Source organism: Pseudorca crassidens, chromosome 5 (genome assembly GCF_039906515.1).
Source record: "Pseudorca crassidens isolate mPseCra1 chromosome 5, mPseCra1.hap1, whole genome shotgun sequence".
Classification (NCBI taxonomy): Eukaryota; Metazoa; Chordata; class Mammalia; order Artiodactyla; family Delphinidae; genus Pseudorca; species Pseudorca crassidens.
The window spans coordinates 79,805,667-79,832,458 of record NC_090300.1 but is presented as its reverse complement, the minus strand read 5'-3'; the positions used below and the strand labels follow the sequence as shown (position 1 = coordinate 79,832,458).

At 45.4% G+C, this 26,792-nt stretch overlaps 1 protein-coding gene across 8 annotated transcripts in view; it reads left to right on the top strand.

The window, feature by feature from the left end:
- The window catches only part of LOC137225116 (kalirin), a 460,124-nt gene that overhangs the window by 413,907 nt on the left and 19,425 nt on the right, over nt 1-26,792 (top strand). For all 8 annotated transcript variants that reach the window (XM_067738655.1, XM_067738652.1, XM_067738654.1 and 5 more), the window contains exons 26-33: nt 1,669-1,738; nt 4,146-4,235; nt 7,998-8,090; nt 12,752-12,863; nt 14,479-14,669; nt 15,105-15,206; nt 16,531-16,673; nt 19,722-19,824. In XM_067738655.1, coding sequence (XP_067594756.1) covers nt 1,669-1,738; nt 4,146-4,235; nt 7,998-8,090; nt 12,752-12,863; nt 14,479-14,669; nt 15,105-15,206; nt 16,531-16,673; nt 19,722-19,824 — 904 coding nt within the window. The remainder of the gene's footprint in view (nt 1-1,668; nt 1,739-4,145; nt 4,236-7,997; nt 8,091-12,751; nt 12,864-14,478; nt 14,670-15,104; nt 15,207-16,530; nt 16,674-19,721; nt 19,825-26,792) is intronic.

Below are 26,792 nucleotides of genomic sequence, written 5' to 3'. Positions count from 1 at the left end.
TTCTGCCCATTTTTAAATCATGTTGTTTGTGTTTTTGATGTTGAGTTGTATGAGCTATTTATATATGTTGGATATTAATCTGTATTGGTTATATCATTTGCAAATATTTTCTCCCATTCAGTAGGTTGTCTTTTCATTTTAGATAATGACTTTCTTTTTAACCACTTTATTGAAGTAAGGTTGATGTAAAAAGCTGTACGTATTTAATATCACAACCTGATGCGTTGGGGGATAACTCTACACCCATGAAACCATCACCACCATCAAGGCCATAGACATATTTATCACCTCCTAAAGTTTTCTCCCCTATTATTATTATATAAGAACACTTAACATAAGATCTACCCTCTTTGCAACTTTTAAGTATACAATACATTATTGTTAGCTATAAGTATTATGCTGTATAATAGATCTCCAGAACTTATATTGCATGACTGAAATTGTACACTTTGACCATTAGTTTCTTGGGTTGGAAATAATAGTATATATTATTTACTTAGACAAAAGGCAGAATATTAGATACATTCTTCCACACCTTGCTTTTTTTACTTAACAGCCTGCCCTGGAGATCTTCCATGTGAAAACCTAAAAAGCTTAGCCATTTTTTATAGCTACATAGTATATGGTTCTGTGGATGTACTGTAGTTTACTTTGTCGTCTATAGACCATCTTTTGCTGTTATGAACAGTGCCACAGTGAATCTACATGTATATACTTCATGTTACACACATGTGACTACAATTATAGGACATTTTCCAAAATTAAAATTGCAGAGGCAAAGATAAGTACATTTTTTATTTTGATAGATGTTATCAAATTGACCTGTGCAAAGATTATACCATCTTCCATCTCCACCAGAATGTTTCCCCACAGCCTCATATTATTTTTTATTTGAAAAACTTTGTGTGATTTTTAAAAAGCAAATTCCATTCCAGTGATTCTGGCTTATTTGAGCTTATATTCTCTGAGCTCAAACCAATTGTTTAATGCATTAATTCGAAGTTGGTATAGTCAACTCTTTATTATTTATTAAGATAGAAGGGAGCCATGGCTCAGATATCCACAATGGCAGATAATTCAGTAGTAATTCAATTCAGCTTTGAAATGTATTACAGCTTTTTCCCCATTAAATTTTCTTTCCCAACAATGTCAGCATTAGGAAACGTTAACTCGGTCTTTTAGCACAAACTGGGTACTGATGGAAGAAGAAAGTGAAAAATTGGAAAGAAGTCAGTGTAGGATTCAGAATTTTTCCACCTATCTCTGGGATCATAGATGATATTTATTTTGTTCTTTTGATACCTTTATCTGTATATTTTTAAATGTTACAACGTGCTCGGATTACTTGTGTAAAAAAATAGTCATAGTTACTGTTAAAATGAAATGCCCAACACAAGTATAATATTTCATTATTTTCAGCCTGAGAAGTGTAAACCCTTAAGGGAAACAATGTTAAGTAGCACTAATTAATCAATTAATAGAAATTTTAATGAAATTAGTTCCAACATATTTAAAATCGCTTGTTACCACGTGTTGCTTAGAGAGTAGAGAAGCCACGTGTAAATAATGGAGAGTTTACGAGGTTGGGATGACCTCAGTATAAGCCTCTGGCGGAGAGGGGGTCAGCAGTACAGAGATGTCTGATTTGGCCTTTCTCTCCCCTTGCAGCATCTTCCTCAAAGAGCTGGAGAAGTATGAGCAGCTGCCTGAGGATGTGGGACACTGCTTTGTTACCTGGGTAACCGACCTGAGCTTCTTCTCCTCCCACTGTCACATGGTTTCCAGGAATGCAGATGCTACCAGATGACATCACCATTCAGTGCCTGAGCTGATTGGTGTCACTGAAATTCTAACACAGGACCAAGGGCTATAGAGTGGGGCCATGAGTAGATCTGAAAGAAGCAGTCTGTCCCTGAGGAGCAGAGCCCTCCTTGGGAAAGGTCCTTAGATGGTGTGTCCAAGCTCCACCTTAAGTTCTCAAAAACTTTCTAAAATTGAGATGTCAGGAGATTGGAACAAGACCCCCACCCTTGGCAGAAGAACTACTCCAGCTCCATCCACGAGTTGTTGTGTTTTCAGCAGGATGAGGATTAAGGAATTAGAACTTTAGAAATCCACCAAACCATTGTTTACATTTTCTTCCTTATTAGAGAACAGACTCCTTGGGTATCCATCCCAATTCTGACGTACAGGATGCCAATCTAGTCATTCTCTTTCTTGGGCCAAGTAAATGGGCTGAATTTACTAGGTTCTACTTATACAAACAGAAACATTAGTGTCTGTTAGCATCTCTGTGCCACATTATCCTGAGTTCAGGTTCATGGTATGAGTGCCAACATCTTGAGGGAAGTCCACCTAGTACAATAAGTGCAACTAAACATGGAAATCCTTCCCCAGGGCCAGGAGCTCTGATATTCAACAGTTAACTAATTATAACTTCCACTCAAAATGGGCTAATTACTTTTCCAAATGTCTTCACTCGTCAGAGAGTTTGTGCTCTTAACAGCCCTCTGGAATAGGCAGGGCTATGGTTATGTTTTATATCCTATATACGGAAACATTTCAGAGGAGCTAGGACGTTGGCTAGCCCATTGACATGTAATTAATATCACAGCTCATCCCACAACTCAAGACCTGAGTTACTTCCGTTTTCTGAAACTATAACATTTGCTTCCTGGCACACTCTCATTTCTTAAGGAAGTCTCAGACTGCCATCTTATTTTGTGCTAATACATTTTTCACCTCTAAATACGTGAGCCCATGCACAGTTCACATTAGTGCTGATAAATAATTTATGATCCCTTGCATGGCCAGTGTAGAGAAAAAATGAGATTGACCATTAAGTGAAGGTTTTGGGGGGTTGTTTTGGTATCTTGTTTCATACATACTGTGGAGTTGCCTTACCGTCAACCATAAGTATGGTTTGTCAACATCTCTTAGGGATGATGAATGCCTCCCAGGTAGTATATAAACCCTAAAACTGGTTTCAGAAAACCTTTCATGATGGTGTAAAATAGGCACATTTTGCCAAGAATTATCCCAAAGTGACTTTCTTAAGTCTTATCATCTTAATTTATGAGTGTAGCGCAGGAGTAAAGGGTAGAAAGAGTTGTTTGCAATGTATTGAACAGCAACAGTTATTACCAAGAAGCCTGAAGGCAGCTGGCCTGGGCTCCACCCCTTTGTAACTATGGGAATTTAAAGTTACTTCACCAACCTTATGCCACCATTTTCACAATTGTAAAATGGGGATGATAATAATAGAACTCACCACATAGGGTTCTCATAAGGAACAAACGAGTTAATATATATAAAGAACTTGGGAAAGTGGTGGCATAAATGAAAGCCTGCTATAATTAAAACATAGCTAGGCTGCTTTCTTAGAAGAGGACGTCCCCAATGTGATATAGGCACGAGGATGGGAGCATTTCACAAATGGGAAAAGTGCTTGGTGGCCAAAGTACACACACCCTTTCCAGTGGAAAGGCTGTGAAACACTGACCCAGAGGATCCCAAAGACATGAGAAATGAATTTTCACCAAGCCATAAAACTCTTGACTTGAAGTAGCAATCTGGTTAGGACTCATTGTTCAGACCCTGCCCCAGAGGGTCACCCTGCTTTCCTTTCCCCCATCATTGCTTCTGGGAAGTGGGGGATGGTAGCATAGGCGTTTAACATGCCCTACAAACTGCCCCCAGTGGAGACATTTGTAGTTCTAGCAGATCTCCCTCTGAGATCACACTTCGTTTTCATTCTTTGACTTTCGTTTTCAGAGCAAATGCTGTCATTTTTCAAGATGGGAAGCGCAATTGTAGGTAATCCAAAAAGGGGGATAATCTCTCAGTAAATTCTGTCCAGCGTCAGGATACATGAGGATATGTGAATTGTTTTTTTTTTTAATTCTATCTAGCACTGACTAGTATTAAAACGAGCTCACTTTCAGTGAGCTTTCTCCCCCTGCTGATAGGAACAAAGCATCCCAAAGTTTGTTAGGGGAGCACAGGCCCGATAAGCCCAGGACATTTGCCACGGATCATCCTGTATCACGCAATATCTGAGAGTTTAACTGCACAGCCCTTGCTGGCAGTCAACAGAAGGGAGCAACTAATGGATGCTGACCTATTATTGTTTTTGTTTTTTTTAGGCAGACAAATTTCAGATGTACGTCACCTACTGTAAAAACAAGCCTGACTCCAACCAGCTGATCCTGGAGCACGCAGGCACCTTCTTTGATGTAAGCTATGAATTTCCATCCTTGAACCACTGATGAGCAGGTGGAAATTGCTCCTCTACTTTGAGGTCATGGGTTTTTAGCTATCCTTTGTTCCTCATTTTTCTTTACTGGCCCCTCCAAACCTCTCTCTCGTGGATAAAACGTGGAGAAAAACAAAAGCAGTGTTTATCTTTTGTTTTACTCCATCCCATCTCAAGTGCTGTGGTTTCGGATAAGGCGCATTTGCCTCCATGCCTCCACACCGAATCCAGCTAGCCATAAATCTCACAAGCAGAGGAGGCGTGCTAGGATATTCCACTTCTACTGCATATATAGCTCCTCAAACGTAGGGGTTCCTCAGAATGTGCCCTCAGCCCAGCCACATCAGCATCACCTGAGAACTTGTTAGCAATATGGATTTTGGACCCCACTCTAGATCTATTGAATCAGAATCCCCAGGGCTGGAGCCCAACAAACTGAGTTTTAAGGAGCCCTCCAGGTGACTCCGATACCTGCTCAAGTTTGGGAGTCACTGACTACTCTAATGCAATTGTTTCAACCTTGACTGCCCATTGGAATTACCTGGGGAGCTTTGAAAAATAGTGATTAAGCTCCCAGCCCTGGTTTTGATATGATCAGCCTGGGTTTGGCCTGGGCATTGAGAGTTTTAAACATTTCCAGGTGAGAGTAACGTGCAGCCAGGGTTGAGCACTTATGCTGTGATGGAAGCCAAGAGAAGACTCAGAGCCGATGTACCTTGTCTGGTCCTCTGGTTTTGGGTGAGGATGCAATCCTGTTGGTGAATGATGGTCTATATACTGCTGGTCCCCAGAGAGTGACAGAATCAGACGGGTCACTGCAGGATGCACGGGAAGAACAGAGGGAGAAAAAAAAATGAGAATAAAAAGTGAAGTTCAGTGAGAGATAGGTGGCAGCAGTGATGGCCATTCTGGTAGTCATATCATTTTAGTATCTATCAATCTAACTTTCTGCCTACCTCATTCCATCTATAAATCTTTGAATGTCTACTGTATTCAAGATAGTGTGCCAGGCCCCGTGGGGAGTCAGACATTCAAACATGGTTCCCATACTCAAGTTTACAAAATAAACTTTCTCTGAGCATCTTTCTAGCCTGACCCTGCGATAACAGAAATGATTCTACAAGTGTCTTGTTGCTCAGTGAAGAAATGACACTTGAACGGGTAAAAGCCAGACAAGAAAAAACATACGTGATTTTTAAAAACGGAGTATTCCTATGGAAATTGTCCCAAAGTGGAATTTCTGAGGTTATATTTGTTTAAACAGAAAACCCAAGAAAAGTCTTTCTCTAACTTGGTATCAGAATTTATTGACTATCATCCGGGATGCCCTATAGTGCTATTATCTCTGCTTAATAATGTATTTCTCTTAGGACGTTTCTGGTTATTTATCAACAGTAAACAGAAGGGTCTTTTTGAAGTTTTAAATGCACTGTGTCCTGTTTTCCACTTCACATTTTTCTGCGCACACAGGTGTGGGCGGGCACACGGGCCCACACAGACACTCTTAGAAGTACTTCCTAGCCTTTAAAGGTCACGTGTTGCTTCCTGCGTGAATCCTTGCCTCTCTCTAGGCATGCAGTATCCTCTGTGTCTCTCTACGGCGTTTGTAACAATCTGCGTTCCGGCAGGTTAACGGTGGACCTTCCTATGACACACACCTCCCCCCACCTGTGAGTCCCTTGAGGTTGACTGATGGGTTGCCTGGCTCGTTTCGTACACGTTACAATGTCTGGTGCTAAACTGTGTTCTCCCCTAGTCCTACATTCCTCATATCCCTGTTTCTAGACTTTGACTTGCAGTCAGATATACTCCAAATTTCACACCCCACCCCCCATTTTCCAACATCATGCCTGATGAGCCTCTATGTTAGTTGGGGAGGCCAGTGGAAGCCAGAAAACCAGACCAGTAGCAGTTCCTGGAGCTTGGCCCAGAGGTGGGGAGGGAGAGCAGTAAACCCTCCTGACTGTCCCCAAAGCATTCCAGAAAGCATCATCTTTGTAGCTTTCCCCCTTCCACAGAAGGGTTTCCCTAAATTCTACACCTAGAAACCATCTACTTCAGGCCCTCCTTCTATAAGAGAAAAACCCCCAATAAAGACAGTCTTATTATCCATTATTGTAAAGAGAGCACAGAAAATTCAAGTCCAAGAAAGACCCGTACATTGACATGATCTGGAATTTTCTACTCCAAACGTGGGAACCGTGAGGCTGTGGTGTCTGGTGCATGTTGATTACTAAGCTTGGTTGGGCTGACCTCAAGCCTCCGGAGGCCGCCCCTTCCTCCCCGTCCACATGAAGCCTTCCCGAACTGGTACCTTGTCAGAGCGGGAAGCCTGTCAAAGGTGCATTATTGCCTGTCCTCTCCTGCCAAAGCCCCCAAGTAAACTCACAATGTTCATTTGCCCAAATAGGGTCAAGCTGTCCGCTGTTTGCCCATTTTCCTTGAATAAGTCCTGCTATAACTACACACCTCTAGGGAAGAGGCAAATGAGTGAGAAAATTGCTACTTTCTGGGATAGTTGGCGGAAAACGGAATTTTTTTTTAATATTATTCCCTCTTTTTCACCCTCCTTCATAGCCGCGTAGCAAGTCCTATCTTGTCCGAGTTTTAAGATGTTTCTTGTAATCCTCCCAACGCTTTGTTCTCACTAATCTTTGTTTATGGCAAGCCCCCACATTACACACCTGGAGATACAGTTGTATATTATACATATATGTAAAGGATACAATTTAATTGTTTAGTATACTCACAGACATGTGCAACTATTTCATCATCTCATAAAGCAACCCCACGCCCTTTAGCTATCACTCCTCCACCTTATCCTCCTTCCTACTCCCCCCAGCTCTAAGCAACCAATGGTCTATTTCCTATCTCTATAGATTTTCCTCTTCTGGACATTTCATTAAAAATGGAATGATATAATATGTGTTCTTTTGTGACTGACTTCTTTCACTTAGCAGGAAGTTAAGATTCAGCTGTGTGGTAGCGTCTCAGTACTTCATTCCTTTTCATGGCCAAATAATATTCCATTGTATGACTATACTACATTTTGTTTTTTCATTCATCAGTTGATGGAGATTTGGGTTGTGTCCACCTTTTCACTGCTCTTAATAATACTGCTATGAACATTTTATACAAGTCTTTGTGTGGACATATGTTTTGATTTCTCTCAGGTATTTACCTAGAAGTGGAATTGCTGGATCATATGGTAACTGTGTGTTTACACACTCGGACTTTGGCAGTAATCTCTGAACTGGTCTCTCTGTCTCTATTTCCCAGCTTCCACCCTCTGTGTTGCTATTAGGCTTATATTAATCTTTCTGAAACATTGCTTTCACCATATGTTGCTTCTATTTAAAATCTACAATACTTTACCCCTGAGAAGCTCCCCATCACATCCTAATTCATGCTTCTAGCTCCACCCCATCAATGACCTACATCCATCTTCTCATCTAAGTGTATTTTCACTTTTCTAGAATCTAGGTGTGACCCTCTGTTCTCCTCAGGTATGGTCCTCATTATCATCTAAAGATACAATGATTATTTCCTGTGTGTTTTGGTTTATACATTTTCCCTTGATAGAATGCCATTCCTCCTCCTTTTCCCATCCAAGAGCAGTTTCTCATAGTTGTGTGGCCTTTTCCCTTTTCTCCTCTCTCCTTAACCCAGCCCACCTCCTCCCAGAAGACATAAGTGCACATGGCCCTCTGTGTCTAACGGTGCCCGTTTTTAATCCCTGTAGGAGATACAGCAGCGGCACGGTCTGGCCAACTCCATCTCTTCCTACCTAATTAAGCCCGTCCAGAGGATCACTAAGTACCAGCTGCTCCTGAAGGTATCTGCCCTGCCCTCTCTGCCACCCTGACCACACTGTTGACCAGGCCCAGGGAGTCCCAGCTTTGCCCAAGGATGGGAAAGCTTCCAGCTGAAGACCTTTCCTCTACCTGGAGCAGAACTTCAGAGATGAGCCCACGCTGGCACTGCTGGTTCTAGACTGCATGTTCTATCCCATGAAATTCCAGATGCTCATTGGGGTGGGGGAGAGGAGAAATGGGAGCAGGAATGGACTGTGACTATTTTCACGTGCATCCACCACCGCACAGCGTTTAGTGACTGCAACCCCAGGCACTGGCTGGTACCTAGAGTCTCTCCTGTCCTTCCCTTTTGGGCAGATTCCTCCTGGTGGACCCTGCTTCCGATGGGATCCGGGGTCAAGGTGTTAGGGGCAGTGCCAGTCTACGTGGGCAGTGGAGGCCCAGGGCAGCACCTACCATTGCCTTAATCTCCATGTTTGTCAAGACTAGGAGGTTTCAGAGAGGAAATAGTTAAAAAGTACATATTAAAACACAGTGGCGCTCTGTATCTGCAGGATCCCATATGTTAGGGGTTCTTCTGGAGCCAACCAAGAGATTTGGGTTTTTTCCAAAATCTTTTTCTTTGAAAGTCAAATAATGAAATTATGTAAAATACTGAGTGATTTGGGCTGATTCTTCTCAGAGAAGGACACACTGACAGTCTGAAAATATGACATTTCCCCACAGAAAGCCTGGTACATCAATATCATAGGCAGTTATATAACCTGTATCTATATTAATTCTTAATGTGCAAGCGTGGAGTTTTCCCTAAGTTTGAATATTTTGCTCGTCGCTCCTCAAATGCAAAGGATAAAAGCATAGGGAGAGGCATGTCATAAGTAGTATAGTTCCAGAGAAAATCTGTTGAAGTTCAGCTCTGTGAGATGCTTGCTGAACCTCACATATTCTATCTGCTTCACTAAATCTGAAAACCAGTCTAGTTTCAAATCTAGATTCTAGTCACGTTGGGGTGTGCCCAGCTTTCCAGTCTATGGGGTCTTCCTGCCTTAGCACTTGTAGCTCCGTGATAAGAGGAGTGGGGGCAGCAGTGAGTCGTGCCCCGACCTCTCTTCTCACCTCTGGATCAGCGGAGGGCCCTGCACCATCCTTCTTCCCCTTCAGCCTCCTCCTTCAAGCCATCTCCTTCTTCGACTCCAGGAAGAGACAATGGGCTTCACTTCCAGGCCCTCCAGTCTCCCAACCCTGAAGAAATGACGTAGAGAATCACCACAGGGCATCACGCCCTTGGCCTTTATTGAGACTGGTATCAGAAATAACTATGCAGAACATCACGGCTGTTCGGGCAGAACTGCTGCTGGCATTTTGAGGATGCCATCCTGTCTGTTTTTGAATTTTCTTATATAAAGGCTCACAGAAATTCTCCTAAGATCTCGGAGTGGTGGCGGGAGGCTTCTCTTCTGAAAAATTGGTGTGCTTCCTACCTTTAAATCACAAGAGCTTGAGGTCCTTCTTTGCCTTTGACTGTCAGAGAGTTAGCATCCACTTTTGTGGTTACTTACAGGAATTTCTCCTTAGCCAGATTTCTGTGTATAATTATCTTCTCCTTCTCTAGCCCACTTGATGCACGACGCTTCTAAATGATTTTTCTTGTGCCAGAAGATTTTTTTTTTAATTTATTTTTGTGGTTTTCAAATTGAAGTATCCCAAAGCCTTTTCGGGAATTGCTGGGGTTGTGCATTGAAAAAACAAAACAAAACTGGCATGCCCACCCACACTGCCAGGGTCTTAAATCAATGAAGATGCAGTTCGAAAAGAAATATAGTTTGTCACCTCTCCCTGTTGATCCCATAAGGCTGAAGTTCCTGGGATGAATTTTGTGACATGGACAAGGGAGGGAAGTAGAGGATGGATGGGCTTCCCTGTGTTTTGCTTTAGGCAGATGGAGGGGTGGGCTCTGGGCCTTCATTCTGTAACTGGATGTTTTAGGAAGAGAGGACCGTGCAGGTAACTGAGAAGGGAGACAGTGAAGTAGGGGGAATTTGTTGTAGAGACACTGAAAAATTATTTGAGACAAAAAAGAGTTAAGATACATTTGACCTCTTTTAAATGTGCTGGTAGCAGAGTGCTTGCTGAGTAAAAGAACAATAGTTTGCTTTTACTATAAATAAATAATATGGGATTTATGTTCTTATTCAGGTTAGTTTTATTCCAAATAAATTAATATTTAATTATCAGTATCCTCTGGGGTTCCTCCCTTTAGGTGTTGCATGAAAGTGAAAGTCAGAGCGTTCAGTTGTCTGCATGTAAATCTGCTACAGCTGTCCTCGTGGAGTCTAAATTAAATATGGAGTCTTCTCCTTGTCGTAAACCATAGCAGGGATCTGAGGAGAACTCATTGGTTTTGCTAGTTGATCGGTGGACTTGCCAGATTACTTTGGGAGGTTAAACTAATTGGTGTTTTCTGTTGCAAACTGAAGCATATTTCTTTCTTTTTTTTTTTTGGCTGAGTTCGGTCTTTGTTGCTGCGCGCAGGCTTTCTTTAGTTGTGGCGAGAGGGGGCTACTCTTCGTTGCGGTGCACAGGCTTGTCGTTGCAGTGGCTTCTCTTGTTGCGGAGCACAGGCTCTAGGCACGCGGGCTTCAGTAGTTGTGGCATGCAGGCTCATCAGCTGTGGCTCGCAGGCTCTGGAGTGCAGGCTCAGTAGTTGTGGCGCGTGGGCTTAGTTGCTCCACGGCATGTGGGATCTTCCTGGACCAGGGCTCGAACCCTTGTCCCCTGCATTGGCAGGTGAATTCTTAACCACTGTGCCACCAGGGAAATCCCTGAAGCATATTCTTATTTTTGTCTTATGTTTCTGCCTAGAAGTTCCTTTGATGATGTATGAGAACAGGTTGGGAGGATCAAAATTAGGAAAGGATGGGGAGAATCAGAGAACTTCAGGTTGGCAGAAGTAAATACAGCTTTCTGAATGATGATGCTATTATACTGACTGGAACCAAGGACAGAGCTGAGAACGGATCATGTCTACCTCCCAAACATGTACTCTGGGCAGTTCACCTCTTCTTTGGACACTCAAAGCTCTCTTCTTCATATGGAAATGTATCCAAGATGACACAAAGGCTTGGATTCTCATATCAGATGCTCATTAATCAGATAATCTTACCAAGTATAAAGCTTTACTAATAATTTCAAAGATACAAATAATCCCAAAACAGAGGTAAAACACAGAGAGAAGATCACCAATAGCTCCAAGTCCTTTCTTACAGCATCAGGATGTGCTGTGGCCCCGAATAACAGGCAAGGTTTCTAAATGATGTATGTCGCATCCTATCACTTACCCTGAAGAGAGCCATTTTGGTCATGAAATGTAATCACTTTTTACGTAGACAGTTGTGTAACTTATGTGATATTGCCCATGGATTCTGTGTTTGTTTACCATGAGAAGTCCTAGACAGACCGGATATATCCTACTAACAGCACTCCATAAATAAGTACTCTCCTGCTAGCAAGTACTACTAGTTTGTCAAGAGGTCTGTCATTAACGTGTTTATAAGGTTTGATCTTGTCAACTTCTTTCTTTCCTGGAAATTCATCCCTACCCATCCACCCATTCCCTGCCTTCCCTTACACCATTCCCTCTCTCCTCCACAGAAGGAGAGAGTATGGATTGTAGATCTCTTAACCTTTTCCTTCCCATTGTCCAAGTGAGCAAGATACGATAACCCTGATAGGAACAATGAAAGCCAGCATTCTTCTGGTTTGGGTGAAATCATTCCGAGTGGCCTTTATGGTTACTAAAACAGTTGGAAATTATCTTTTCTCCATCCACCAGATACTATATATCTTTTATGGAAATAGTAATGACCTAGTCTCCAATGAGGATGTAGAAGAGAGGACACGCTCCAGGAGGACAGGTGGAAGACAGGGTGGCATGGTGGATGGAGTACCTGGATTTGGGTTCAGGAGACCTGGATTCAGGCTCCTGCGTGGCCTCTAGTGAATTCTATAACCTGGGGGAAATCTCTGTCCCTATTAATCACAGTGTCCTCATCTGGCAACGCAAGGACTAATCCAGAATCCCATCTATTGGCCCCAGGTTAGGAACTCCTGATCCGTATGATCTAAAAATCTTTGATAACTGAAAAACTATGCCTGTAATGTCCGTAACCCCAGGTTGCTCCCAGTATGGTGGAAGTCATTCGGGCAGTAGCGGTGTGTAAATAAAAGTGGTGCTGGCGGTAGGCACGCAGCGACGTACGAGTGCCGTGTGTCCTTCGCACACCGTCTGTCTCCTCTTTATGATCACACAGCACTGCACCTCTGTTCATGTGTTTTGCCAGGGGTATTCCCTGACCTCCAGGAGGTCAGTCGAGTGACAGAGAATGCCCTAGTTGCTGACTTCTAGTGCCAGCCATTTGGGAGTTGGGTTGGATTGAGTTAGTTTGGATTAGACTGAGCTGAGGAAGCTCAGCCTGGGAAAAGCATGGTGGTTGAATTCTTTGGAGATAACCTTTCCACCCCACCCCACTTTCCTTATACCTCAGAGGGGACCATTACAGAGAATGAAGCTGGTGTATAAATCCTTGAGGAATGGGTATATAATTGCCTTGAGGGGTTAGGTAGCGGGAGGGTGGGGAAGCTGGGGGAAACGGTTCTCAATGTATCTGGACTTTTTTCGCAGGAACTTTTAACTTGCTGTGAAGAAGGGAAAGGGGAGCTCAAGGATGGCCTGGAGGTGATGCTCAGCGTCCCAAAGAAAGCCAATGATGCCATGCACGTCAGCATGCTGGAAGGTAGCTGTCCTCTCAGCCTCCTCAGGGGAGCCGCCTCCTTTCCTAAGACCATGAAGCTTGTGTCATGGGAGGGAAGTGGCATGAAGTCAGGCAAGGGGCCAAGCTAGAAGAGAGGGGAAATGGCAAATTGTTACATAGGTCCTGGGGAAGCGTGAGAGGAGATCCACAGGGGCGAGCTCAGCTAACACCTGCCTCCAGGCCTGTGCCGAATCAAATATGTGGACAACTTGCTGCCTGAGAGGTAGAGTAGGACAGGCTGTCATCCTTACTATAAATGTGCTAGAGCCCCTGACCCACAGCAGCCCTCTTCCTCTGCGTAACATTTGCACTGCGTTTGTCATCAGAATAAGTAGAAATCCTGCACATACACACACCCACCGTCTTTAGCCTTGCGCCCTGCTCTTTTTTTATATACTAAAATATACATAACATAAAGTTTACTGTCCTAACCATTTTTAAGTGTACAGTTCAGTTGCATTACATTCACGCTGGTATGCAGCTACCCTCATGCCCTTCCTAGCTGGTAAGGAAAGTCCAGCCAGCTAAACCTGATAGGACTTTGCTGAAGCACGTTCATCGGCTGGAACCATGCTCTTGGGACCCAGAAACCTGGTAGAGTGAGACTCCAATAAGTGCTCCTAACACTGCAGAACAGAGCAGATATGGGCAGAGCAGCCTCTTTGGGGTGGAAACTGTTCGATGTGTTAATACTCAGTATCCCAGTCTGGGCTGACAAACAGGTGAGATAAGGAAGGTGAGTCTACTCCGTTGTACACGGTAAACCTGTGGGGTATTTCCTCTCTTCTGGTCTCCATCACCCCCCACCACTTGCCCCGCCCCAACGCCATCTAAAAGACTTGGTCTGGTTTCAGTACTTCCTGGGCCACCCTTAGCACAGGAAGCCCCACTTCTTCATGCAAAGGAGCCCTGATTACCTGCTCTAGACTGAGCCCTGACCATCTGAACATTCCTAGTGTCACACTTTCTCCACCTCTTCTTTTCTGTTTGCACCTACTCCCCACGCCCACCCCCCACCCCTGCATGTCCGGCTCTGTAAGTACCCTCTCCTCCGGCCTGTCCCTGACCTGTATTCCGGATCCAGCTACTCAAGGGCTGCTCTGTGCACCAGCAGCAGCAGCACCTGGGAGCTCGTCAGAGCGCAAATTCATGGGCTCCACCCCATCCCTACTGAATCCCAGTCTCTTGGGAGTGGAGGAATGGGCAGGAATCTGTGTTCTCATAAGCAATCTAGGTGATTCTTACCCACACTAAAGTTTGAGAACCTCTGTTAAAGTGGCATGAATATAAATTGTTGAAGCCTTGTGCACCACGCAGTATAGGAGCGATCCTAGGAAGAGTCCTAGGAATGGAACGTAAGAAATGAAGCAACAACAAATGGAGTAGAGTCAAGGGCACTCGGGCAGGCAGCGTTTGTCCTCAGCCCCACTCCGAGCTCCAAGACAGGGACAGTGGGAGCTGTGGAGGGAGAAGGAGAGATGGGGTTTACTTTGCAGGAGGTCCCCGGCTGACAGTGGGGCTGGGGGAGGCTGCACAGGAGCTTTGCAGGAGGTTCCACTGATACTGGTTCTGGAGAGGAGGCCTGGGTGTTTTTTAGGGTTCGACGAGAACCTGGACGTGCAGGGGGAGCTGATTCTGCAGGATGCCTTTCAAGTGTGGGACCCCAAGTCGCTGATCCGGAAGGGGCGCGAGCGACACCTGTTCCTCTTTGAGATCTCCTTAGTTTTCAGCAAGGAGATCAAAGACTCTTCAGGACACACAAAATATGTTTACAAGAACAAGCTACTGGTAGGTGGGGCAGGTGGGGTCAGATGAGACTCTCCATTTGCATAGTGCCCTTGGGCAGGAAGGGGTCTTGAACACTCCGCTCATCTCTCCCCTGGCGCCACACCAAAACCATCCTGGACAAATGAAAATGCGTCCTAGTTGGAAAGCGCCCCCTCAACTCCCACCTTTGCATCTTAGCGTTCACCGTTCTTCTTCCAGTTGGCTTTGGGCGCCTCCCTCTTCACCTTCCCTCCCTGCTACCTGCTCATCAGGCACGTGCCTGTAGGTCCTTGCATCCTGGGTAGAAGAACAGAACATCCGATCTGTTTAAGTTTGATTGACAGAGCCCCTCCCTCGGTCCTCTCCTCTCTGTTGCCTTTCCCTTCCCAACCCCAGCCCTAAGTCTCCCCACTGCCCTCCCCTTCCCCGCCTCTCACAGGCATTTCCTGTCTACAGACCTCAGAGCTGGGTGTGACGGAGCACGTAGAGGGCGATCCCTGCAAATTCGCCTTGTGGTCTGGGCGCACCCCATCCTCAGACAATAAAACAGTGCTGAAAGTAAGTACTGCTCTCTGCTGGGCACAAGACCAAGGTTGGGGATAGCTGAAGGGAACGCGGAGGGATGTGGGCAGGATCCACCTGAAAGCTGGGGCCTGGAGACTCCACCGGGCCACTGGGCTTCTCTCTCTCGGGAAGGGCAGCTTCACATGGGTGTTGAGATGCAAATTCTATCATGAAAGTAGCCTGAAATCTCAAGATGAGGTCTCCTAAGTGCAGGCACCTGCTGGAGCACGGCGGGAAGAAGGCAGGGAATGGCCTCAACAGGGCCCACGTAAATACGTCCTGTCCCTATGGCTCCTTCAAGTGGCGAGGACAACAAATGACCCTTTGGTAAACGGCACCTTGATTTGCTCCACATTCACTCCACATTTTTTTTCCTGAACACCTTCCACATATAAGGTATTCTGCTCAGTGCTGTGGAGGATAACTATGTATGGGGTATGAACCCAGTCCTCTGGGAACTTATGTTCTAGGAGCTCTAGTGAATCATACTAACATGGGAACTATGCTGATTGAGAGGAGTGTTGAGAAGGGGCCTTAAGGAGTCACCTCAGCTGCCCAGGGTGCACGTAGCCTGGGAACTGAGTCAGTGCCTGTGGTCCTGTTAGTGTAACCGAGGAGAGATCCTGCACCTGGCGCACCCACCAGTCACGTGCTTACCAGGGGAGTGCCCATCCCCAAGGAGGAGATGGGCCAGCCCGGACCAAGCTTCACACCTGTTTACTCTGAATTGCCAGCATAGCTGCTACCTGACGTGAGGCAGAAGTACCTGAAAAAACTTCCATGAAGACAAATGGGGTATTCATGGAGTGGTAGCAATGCCTTCAATGAACAGGTTTACCGGGCTAAAAACCCAGGACTGACTTTCAATCAGTACAAGCCTATGTAGCCATATAGGTGTTGAGCCTCCTGACGTGTATCCAGTTATACCAGTTGGTAAATGGCCGCTGCCTCCAAATGCCCCTTTGCTGCCCCTCCTGTGCTCCCCAGACCTCCTCGGAATCTAGTAACTGAAGTGTTAACCCTTGGCCCAGCAGGGGCAGTTATCAGTGTTGGTCAGTGCCTCCCAGGTTATTAAATACTTTGAAAATCATCCCGTAGAAATCTACATTGAGTCTTGGGGTCATAGCCCTGTTCTAGGAGTTGGAGAAGCATGTCCCTGGGATTGAAGAGTCACAAGTATAAAACGAGAGAAATAAACCCCTCCAACGTTTGGTATCCTTGAAGATGATGGATTAAGCCTGCAAGAGGAGGGTTGAGAACTGTCTCAGTGGATTGAAGGGAAATGGGATTCTCACTCTCTCTCCCTGTGGCACTCCAGGCCTCCAACATAGAAACCAAGCAGGAATGGATCAAGAACATACGCGAGGTGATTCAAGAGAGGATCATCCACCTGAAAGGAGCTTTGAAGGAGCCAATCCAGCTCCCCAAAACACCAGCCAAACAGAGGAACAATAGTAAGAGGTAACCAGCGTCTCTGCCCCCAGCACAGCCTCACAGGCTTCCGGGAGTGGGGGTGGGGTGAACCTTTGCTTCCACGGGGGCGGTGCACTCTGCAGGCGGCACCCCTCTCTGTGACACCCCACTGAGTTCTACCTAAGAGGAGTCACCTTCTCTTTAAGCATCTCATTACTGTTACTGTCAGTTACATTCAGCAGGGCTTCCCTGGGCACCTGTCCTCTGATAAACACGGTGCTGGGTGCCTGGGGAAGATAAAAGGAAGTGTAAGATGAGTCCATTCCCTCAAGAACCACCTGACAGTCACATCTCACACGTGGAATAGTTAGACAAGAAGAAGCAGGACCACCCGTAGGGACAGGAAATGCTGCAGGCATCAAGGAGAGGGGACTTTGGATGAGCACTGGAGTGAAGTGTCTGGGGAAAGCTTTGGGAAGGAGGTGGCTTTGAGTCGGGGCTCTCTGGGCTGGCTAGAGAGCCAAAGGACTGTAATGTGGGCGTGGTATGGTGGGACTGTCACTGCAGCTCTTACTGCAAGCCCCAAGAGTCCTCGTCTTCATTCATCTGAGATAAGCAATATGATGGGGCAGAAGAGGACTTATTTTTTATATCTGCATCTCCCTGGGCCCTTCTGAGTCTGCGTTTTCCTAAGACCAGTGGATGACTGCTTGAGTATCTCTTTCTCGAGTATCCGTGCTACAGTCACCTACAATGACTCTCTTGGAGGGCACTTCAAGAGAAAGCATATGAAAGCTTCATACCAGTTTTGGAAAAGAAAAAACAAAAACAGAGTTATGGAGGTGATGGATGTTGGTGATAACAGGCTGTCCTCTCCTCTCCTATTCATGAATGGATTAAGTTCAGGAGATTTTAGTTGACCCTTTGGTGCCAACCAGGCTACACAGGCTTGGGAGCCACCAAGGGAGGTGGTAGCCAAAAGAAGGGTGTGGCTGAGGTAGAGAGAGATTCCTCCAGGAGGCAGGAGCCCCAAGACCAGCATGACCAGGATAAGGTCCCCTCTCGGTGCTGAAGGAACAATTAAAACCCCTCCCTAGAGGGGTTATTTTGATTTCAGTTGCCTTTGTCCAGAGTCCAGGTAAGGGGCAGACTTAGTTGAGCACTAGAGACAGACCCTGCTGTAGGAAGCCTCTACTTCAATAAAGAAGAGAGAATGGAAACAGTTATAAGGAATTGAAGGTCCAGGACCATGGTGGGAAGGATATTCACGTGAGCTTATCTAGGGTTACTCTGCAAGAAAGGCCCCTTTTTCCTATAGTAGGAGAGTTTGAGCATCTCTAGAACATGGGATGGACATATCTTGGAAATGCCTCACACCTTTTCTTGGTCATTGTCCTGTGATGAGAGGGGGAGAAACCTTGGCAGTCTCCGCAGAGAACAGCCAGCCATTGTGTTATTTCATTAGCTTGGCTCCCTGCATATGGGGACAGAGTTTACAGAGGAGTGGACTGGCTTGGGTAATGCAACCGACACTCCTGGATGGGCTCCCCACATCCCCCAGAACTGGCCTCATCTGGTGTGGACCAGAAGGGCCTGCAATGGGCCAGAATAGTGGGAAGCAGAACGTACAGCCAGCTCTCAACTGTCTACAAATGGTGGGGAGCACTGGTCCAGATATCTGAAACAACAGATGATCTGAAACTCCTTTATTTTTGGTTTTGAAATACATCACATGATTTCTTTCTACAGTAGATCTTCCTTCCTATGAATCTGTGGCTTATATTATTAAAATAAATTGGCATTTCCCAAGCCCACAAATGGTGGTGAGAGAACAATTGACTTAGAAGTGTTCTGGGTGGGAGAAAACACTTTTTATGACTAGCAGACCCAGTGTATGTATACTGGCATCCCATGTATGCCCACATGCACACGCGTGTCCACACACACTCACACTCCAGATTGTAGTTATTTAGACTCTGAGATTCGGTATATGGGATATGTTGCCCATGTGGTAACACTGTCAGGCACTGAGTTCCCATTTCCCCTAAGGCTATACTTCTCCATAAGCAGTATCACGGGTGTGACTTTCACAAAGACCTCCATAGGAAGAGCTGTCACTTCCTGGGCTGGTTTATCCAACCCCCGGCCCACATCTCCAGTTTTTCCAGACACAGACTCTTCAGCCTTCACCAGTTCCCAGGCATCTAATCCCCGTTGGCCAGAGCTTTGGGTTCAGTGTAGGATTGGGACCCAGTTCTAAAGCTGGAGAGTTGAGGGAGCATGTGAATGGGACAGCAGTGTGGTCCAGGGGCCCAGGCAGGGGTCCAAACGTCAGGAGTGCACTTAGGAGACTATCTTATCAGACACTCAGGAGCACAGCTGGCTCAAAAGCTGCTGCAGAATCTGTGACCGTCCTCTTATCTTTGAGAAGATGCCTTGGTCTTCTGTGTTAATAAGAAATCATCATAAATAAGCATGAGATCACCAAGACCCACCAAAATGAAGGCAATAAACTCCTCCAGACCCAGAAGTTGAGGGTCCGACCTTCCCAAGGATAATCTCCCCTGGGGAAGATGTCCCACCCCATTTTCTTGAGCAAAAGAAACACAGGTCAAAAAGATATCTTCTCAGTTCTCTTTATAAGCCAGCTATAAGCCACCCCCACCCTGTTACAGCATATACAGAAAATCTGTTTGAATACCCTGAACTCTGGGACTGTTGCAGATGACCCAGGCAGCTGCAGAGAAGCCTAGGTTCTAAGCAGGACATACTTCTTCCTACTGCCTTTTATAGACACATTCCTAGTGAAAATAAGTAAGTAGCTGCCCACTCTGCACCGTGGGCCAGAGGAGTTATGGAGAGGAGTCATCTGTGTTCAGTTATCAACATAGTGGTTATGTATTTGCTAAGTGCAAGAAGTGACATCATTGAAAATTACATGGGACCTGCTTCCTTTCATGGGATAAGTTTAGACACATCCCTGCTGGAAAGCGCTAAGGCTCTGCTCCGCCAGCCCAGCTGGAAACCCTTGTGTGCTCTAAGCCCACAGTCGCTCCCCCCACCCCCACCCCTGTTGCTTTTCTCTTCTTCCTGCAGGGATGGAGTAGAGGATGTTGACAGCCAGGGGGATGGGAGCAGCCAGCCAGACACCATCTCCATTGCCTCTAGGACCTCTCAGAACACAGTGGACAGTGACAAGGTAGGACAGTGCCCCAACCTTCCTTCCCCCAAGACTTCTTGTTGGCTTAACCACCCCTGGAGAGTTAACCCCTAGAGGAATTTCTCCCATGGTGGAGCCTGACCTCAGGAGCCAGTGGTCTCTTTGTGCCGGCCAAAGGGGAAGGAGCAGGGCTGGAGGAGGTATGTCACAGCATGGACATCTTGTCTGAGGGGCAGAAGATTGAGGTGGCCAGCCAGACCTCTCACGTCATGAGAGTTTAGCAGAACTGGCGAGGGTGGAGAGTGGGTCTGGGTTTCCTCTCCTTCTGAGATGCCTCACCGGCGCTGCCTGGGCTGCTCTGCCTTCTGGGAGGCTGGAACTCAAGGAGCTGAGGCTGGGATAGTTTCCAGAGACCTAAATTTAGACCAAGATCAGTGATTTGGGAAATGGCCACAGAGATGCCGGTTGGAAGGGGCCTCCTATCCGAAGGGGCTCTGGTGGAAATGATGCCCTCCTCTGGCCAGAGTATTGGGGCTCAGTTCCTGAGGGGCAGAGGACCAGGAAGTGGTATTTGAAGCGGCGTGGAGGGATGTAGTTGTCTCAGGAGAAAACCTGGTCACTTGCTTGCTTACATTTTGGAGCAAGTAAGCAAAAGTTAGGAGCTCTGATGGGGAGCCAAAGAAAGGAGAATGTAGCAAAGACTCAGTGCATTTGCTCAAGCTAGCGGAGGAATTCAGCGGTCTGAATGTGCAGGAGGGACGGGGAAGGTTCTGTCTCTGACCCTACTCTCATTTGCTTACCTCAGGGTCGGAAGAGTTTGAGGTGATCGTTTTCTGGATACTAGGGATTTTATTAATAAAGGTTTGGGTTTACAAGGACCATTTGACCCTAGTTTCTAGACCTAGTATTTTGGCCTTAGTCCTTCAGCCTCAGACAACAGGCTGTGTCCTCGCTTCATTTTAGTTTTCTAAGTTAGGGGCATTTTTAAAAGATAATCTGCATTCATTAGGATTTTTCCTAATTTTTTTCTTACTGGGAAAAAAAAAAGAAGACTATGCCCCCCAAACCTCCTAAGATCATGTTGCTAAATCATGCTCTAGACTAGTGTGCAAGGACTTGCAAGGTAATTCATTCTGTTTGACGTCCTGCCTTCAAGTTTCTAAGCCACTTTTGACTATCAGAGTGGATGGAAAATTGTTTTTTTTCTACTTGTAAAACATACAAAGAAAACTATTTCTGTACTTTCCTTTCTCCTCTGATCCGTTGTTTAGAACTATAACCCAGAGTATCCTATGAATGAAAGTGTTTATTTTTAAACAGTCAGTGGGTGGTAAGTGAAGTGCATGTTTCCCGTGTTCAGACATAGCAGCCTATTAATTCCATGGTCTGGGGGATGCCTCCCTTCCGGCTGCTGCTTTGTCTTCCCCGCGACCCTTAAACAGACACCTCTGCCAGAGACAGCTGTCTTAGGAAGCCCTGGCTCCAGCCTTTCCTTGTCCTCTGGCAAGGTGAGTGTGGTTAGAACAGAACGCCTCCAACAGCAGGCATTTCTTTGTTAATGAGGAACCCTGGTACTTACACATTACCCACAAGTAAGGAAACTGATGCCCAGAAAGACTGAGTGACTCGTCTAAGAAAATCCTAGTGGTGAGTGGAAAAGCAAGAACCAGAACCCAGGTCTCCCTGATTCACTGTCATGTTTTTTCCCTCGCTCTTATTAAAGTCAAAGCTTTGAGCTCCCAATGCTAAGATGAACTCAGCTGGCCAGACCTTCTGCACATTCCACAAAAACATCAGTCACATGTTCATGGAAAAGCACCCACCACATGCCGAGCTCTGTGCTGGATACTGTAGAGACATGTGGATGCTTTGTCGAGTGTGAATCCTTATATGTGTAATTTTCGTTTCATGTATGTCTCTATAGCCAGGCTCGTAAGCCCTGATGAGGGCCGGGGTTGTGTCTGTCTGTTTCATGGCTGTATCCTCAGCACATAACACACATGGACGCTCAGGAAGTACTTGGGGAATGAATGAACAGAGTGGGTGGAGAACTGCGGCATGAAGAGGAAGCTAAAACAGGTGGTCTGAAAGCAGCCATACATACAAATGTTGTCTTTTTAAGTATGCTAAAGAAGCCTAGAAGTTTCCTTCCTTGCAAGCAGAAAGCTGCAGGTAATGCTCCCGGCCTGTTGGGAACATTAACCCTTAACTACCTCTCAGCATGGGCAGCGGGTTGGGAGATGAAGAAAGATTCTGTGTTCTGACACAAAACCTGGAAAATTGCTTAGAAATAGTCAGATAAAGGGAGGGCCTGTCTGTGACCTTGCACTGCAGTTAGAATGTTCTTACTCTTCTGACACTGAGCAGTGAGATCAGGACAGCCAGGTGTTCCCTTGACCTGCCCTGTCCTTCATCAGAGAAACCATTTATTGGTATCTTTGAATTCATAGATGTTATCAACAAAGTTAAATTTCCCCCTATCTATACCCGAAGACCAGGAAACTGGTCTCCATTGGTTTCCAAGTGGTCAGGTGAACAGACTCTGAAGAAGAGGAAGAGCAAGTGGGTTGATTCAGGTAGGCTGAGCCTACCTGGGCAAACAGGGTGGCTGTGGGGAGAGGATGGGGCAGAGGCACCTCACAGGGATCAGGGTCATTTTATTGGTGAGTTTCTAGGAAAGGCCCCAGTCTTCCTCTTCTAATCCAGAGGAGTGAGAGTCGTAGCACTGTGGGCTGGGTGGATGGTAAATGTAACCATTAAAGGGCCATGACAGACGACCTTGAGGAGCTGTGGGGCCCCAAGGCCCCTCTGCAATCCCCTTGTGTGTCCTCTGTGCGGTGGGGTGGGGTGGAAGGAGTTTGGACACACCTGGATTCAAATTCCAGCTCTGGCACTCCCCCTCTGTGTCACATTGCCTGAGTTACTGCACCTTAATTCCCCAACCTGTAAAACAAATACCCGTCTCACTGAGTCCTTGGGAAGGTTAGGTAAAATATATTTAGTTGGCATCTCTTAGACATTCAGTAAAGGTTAACTTTCCATCCTTATTAGAGGGGAAGCAGAAATTTAGATACTGTGAATAAGAGTGCACAATTATTAAGCAGACTGAGGGTCTTTGGAAGTTCTTGAGTAGAGTTCTGCCCTCTGAGTCCTTAGTTCATTAACTGTCAGTAGGTTTTTTTCTATATTAGACCTAAAGGGATGGAACATCAGTTTACTTGTCTATCGCAGGGCAACTTTACTCCTCTTCCCATTTGCTAACCCTTAGAATCTAAGACGTAGCTATTTGTAGTTAGCATTGGCTCGTGGCTTGTTTTATTATCCAATGGGTTATGGTCCATTACTGCCAGGTATTTCACTTTAATCCTCAGATTGTATCACCTTTGGCCAGTGGTAACCCCTAAGTCTTTAGATATTTGAAGACAATTGTCTTTTCTCTTAATCTTCTTTGTTTAGAAGTCCTCAGTTTCTCCAACTATTCCTTGTATTAATGTGTTTTCCGACCCTTCCATATCCTGGTTGCCTTCCTCTGGTTTACTCTAGTATGTAATGATCTGTGTAAAATGGGGCCTCCAGCATGGTATATAAGTACATTAGGTGTGATCTAACTGATGCAAATTCATCTCCTTGTTCTAGAGCTACTATGCTTGCCCTCCTCCCTAAGAAGGTTCACCGTGTCTAGTAGGGTGTACAGTGCTGGCTCATAAAATCTCCTTGCCTGTTTTTGTGGACTGCCCTTAATTCAGCATGTGACTTAGTAACCTGAGTGTCAGACTACTTAATATCTATTAGATTTTCTCTTGCTTAGTTCCATCCATAATCCAGTATGTTTTGAATATAAATTATTCTGTCCAGTATGTCAGCTGCATTTCCCAGCATTATTGGCTAAACATACGTTTTGTGGCTTCATCCAAATTCTGGCTAAAAAGACAAGGTTGAGAACAGAAGACCAGTGCCTGGCCCCTCCTCATTTCCCACCCAGGTTTTGACACTTGGAACCCTCCTTGTCTGACTCTTCTTTCTAGGAAAGGGAACTCCCCCACTTTTCTCTATAACAGAGAAGCTGGGATTGCTTGTGGTAAATCCTCCCTTGATGAGGAACCAATCTAATATTATTAATTCTGCATTAAACGCTGACAAAGCCAACACAGGTGCCTCAGTAAATGGCACGAATAAGCTTTCCCCAAAGTTGCTTTTGCTCATCTCTCAAATGGGTCTGCCTAATTAGGTTCTACCTTGCCCCTGTCCCATGTAAAAGTGTCATCTCCCTGAAGGCAAATGGATGTGTGCTTACTTTGTTCTGTAGAGATCTGGGTCTGAGCCCCTTCCTATTCTGTCCAGAACATGCTCACACTACTCTGGGCATTCCACCGTAAAGTCTCTTTTGCTTATACACGTATTAAGTGATGGAGCTTTGCAACCACACTTCAAAGACATCCAGAATTATAGAATTGTAGTCAAGCAAGGCTGGGTTATGAGGTGGCAGTGAAGAAGTGTCTTGTAGTTGAACACGATGGACGTCTGCTGAATAATTACCAGCTAATGGTGCAGAAGCGGCCATCTGGGCAGTGACAGTCCCTGTGCATGTATAACATTTGCCATTTAGACTAGGCATGCTGGAGACGTTCAATAAATGCTTATCGAATTGAACATTACAAACACCTCCTAGTAGGGATGCTCTTCATCCAAAATACACTATGACTTTCTAGACATGTCCAGACTGGCTGGAGACAGGGAAATTGAGTTGTGAGTGCTATAGTCCCTGCAAAAATTACAAGGGAAAGAACACTGCTGGAACATCCCGGGACTGAGTGTGATTTTAAGGAGGGATTTCAAAAGCAAGCAAATGTGATCTAAGGTACAAGGTGGGCTGATAATGACAGTGTGCTGAAGGGGGACGGGAGATACGTGGAGAAGCCTGGAGATTCCAGGATTTAACTCAGAAGTTTTTAAACTCTCGACTGTCAAATCGATATAATGGGTCATGACCAAAATTTTGTTTTACCATGTGGGAAGAAACGCTCTAAAGTCAAAGGATTCCTACAAGGTCACTCACTGCAGTAACGTGATGCCTCTAACAAGGGGCGGGGCAGCCTGGCTGCAGAAGCCTTCTGGGAATAGACTTCTCAAGAGCCTCACCTGGTTTGTCAGAACCTGGTAATCCTGACACATGCGCTCTGGGAGCACAAAGCAGGCCACTAGGTGCAAGGGCTGTAGTCCAAGAGGGTCCAGCCCATGCTTTGGGGAGGTCCCAACCCCTGAGTTGGCCTATGCCATCTCTCTTCGTACATGCTCTGTGTTGAGGGCCCACTTACTCCACAGCAGGTGTTGCTCTCCATGCTGAGAGTACAGCAACGGATGAAACAAGGCCCTGCCATCCTTTGGCGTGTTGTCTTATAGGGAGGAAAGGTAAATAACCAGAAAGAGAAAGGATGGCATCCCTAGTCTTCTGCTAATAGCATCAGAGATAAAAAGCTTCTAGGTTTTTCTTGTAAGAAAAAGTGGGCTAATGCTGCAATTGGAAGAACTCAAATTAAATGTAAGAAATTAGTTTCCTTGTAAAGATTAGTGTTGATCGGGGGACAGATGACGGAGGGGAAAAAATAGAATCTCTTCATTTAAATGGGCTCATAAATAGAGGAACCCTCCAGAGAATAAGGATGGATATAGAGCTTCTTGGGAGGAAGGAGAGCAAATTGGGTCCCATTCCCTAGAAGCAGAGTCTGAGACCATGATTCCTATGCATGTAGTTTATTAAGGGTGTGCTTTCAGGAAAAGGGGCAAGAAACAGGGGCCAGTGCAGAAGGAGCTAAAGCAAATGTGCATGTGGTTTCAGCTGGAGTCTAGCTCAGTCTGATCCCTCCTGGACCTGGAGTGTGAATTGCACCCAGAGTTTGCCCCACCTTCGGGCAAGGGGCCTGGCCTTTTGTGATAGCTGTGAGCTGTTAGCAGCCAACATGCACAAGAGCTGGGGCATGGGAACCGCAGCAGGAAAGGGGATCTGAGTGGGCTGCAAAGGCGTCTACTGCACAGAGGAAGGGGATGGGTTCGGGGACCAGGCATGGATTCAGTCCCTGGTTATTCACCAGCTGCAGGACCTTGAGTGGGTCATTTAATCATTTCATGCCTCAGTCTCCAAGTCTGTACAGTGAAGGCAATGGTTTCAGCTTCCTGGGATTTTGAAGGACTAGCCAAGATCCTGTGTGAGAGAGGGTGTGAAGCAGAGGAGACATGCGGTGGGTAGGTCGCTGTCCGGGTGACTATAGACGACTGGCGTGAGAGAAAATAGACAGCGTGCTCCCTGGAGTTTTAAGGGCCTACAGATCACTGGCTTTCGCCACTAAGGAGAAAAACCAAACATCTGGAAATGTGGAGACTCAACAGTGTTAGGACTAATAAAAATCCTGTCAGTTCACACGATGTAATATTTTTCACTTAACTAATTAAAAACAATCAAGATGATACAACACACCAGCAGGATATAACTAGTTATAAAGAGAAAAGTGCATTTTGAGCCGTATCCCCAGATATTTTGTGTGTGTATAATGTACACAGTTTCATGATATATTTGGGTGAATGACCTCTATTTTGTTGCTACTAAATAAATTAAATAGATTTAATCTACTAAATAGATTAAATAAAATTATAAAAGAAGACAGGCTTTTTTAACTCCCATATCTGTGTTAATATAGAAGAAGGTATAAATAACCCCAAACAATAGCTAATAGATGTATTATAAAATATATTACAACATATGATTTGGTATTTGAGAGAACACAGAGAGACCACTGGTATGTTTTCTGGTTGGAGAAAAACCAGAGTTTTTGTTTTGTTTGTTTGGTTGGTTGGTTTTGTTTTGAATTTACCTTCAGATATATCCAAATAAGACAGTGTAATACAAATCTACTAAAAATGTATCCAAAAGAATTTAATGGACAACTCAGCACATACGTAAGGAAGTACTTGACCTTAAAAATATATGTATGAGATAATAAAAAAATAAAGTT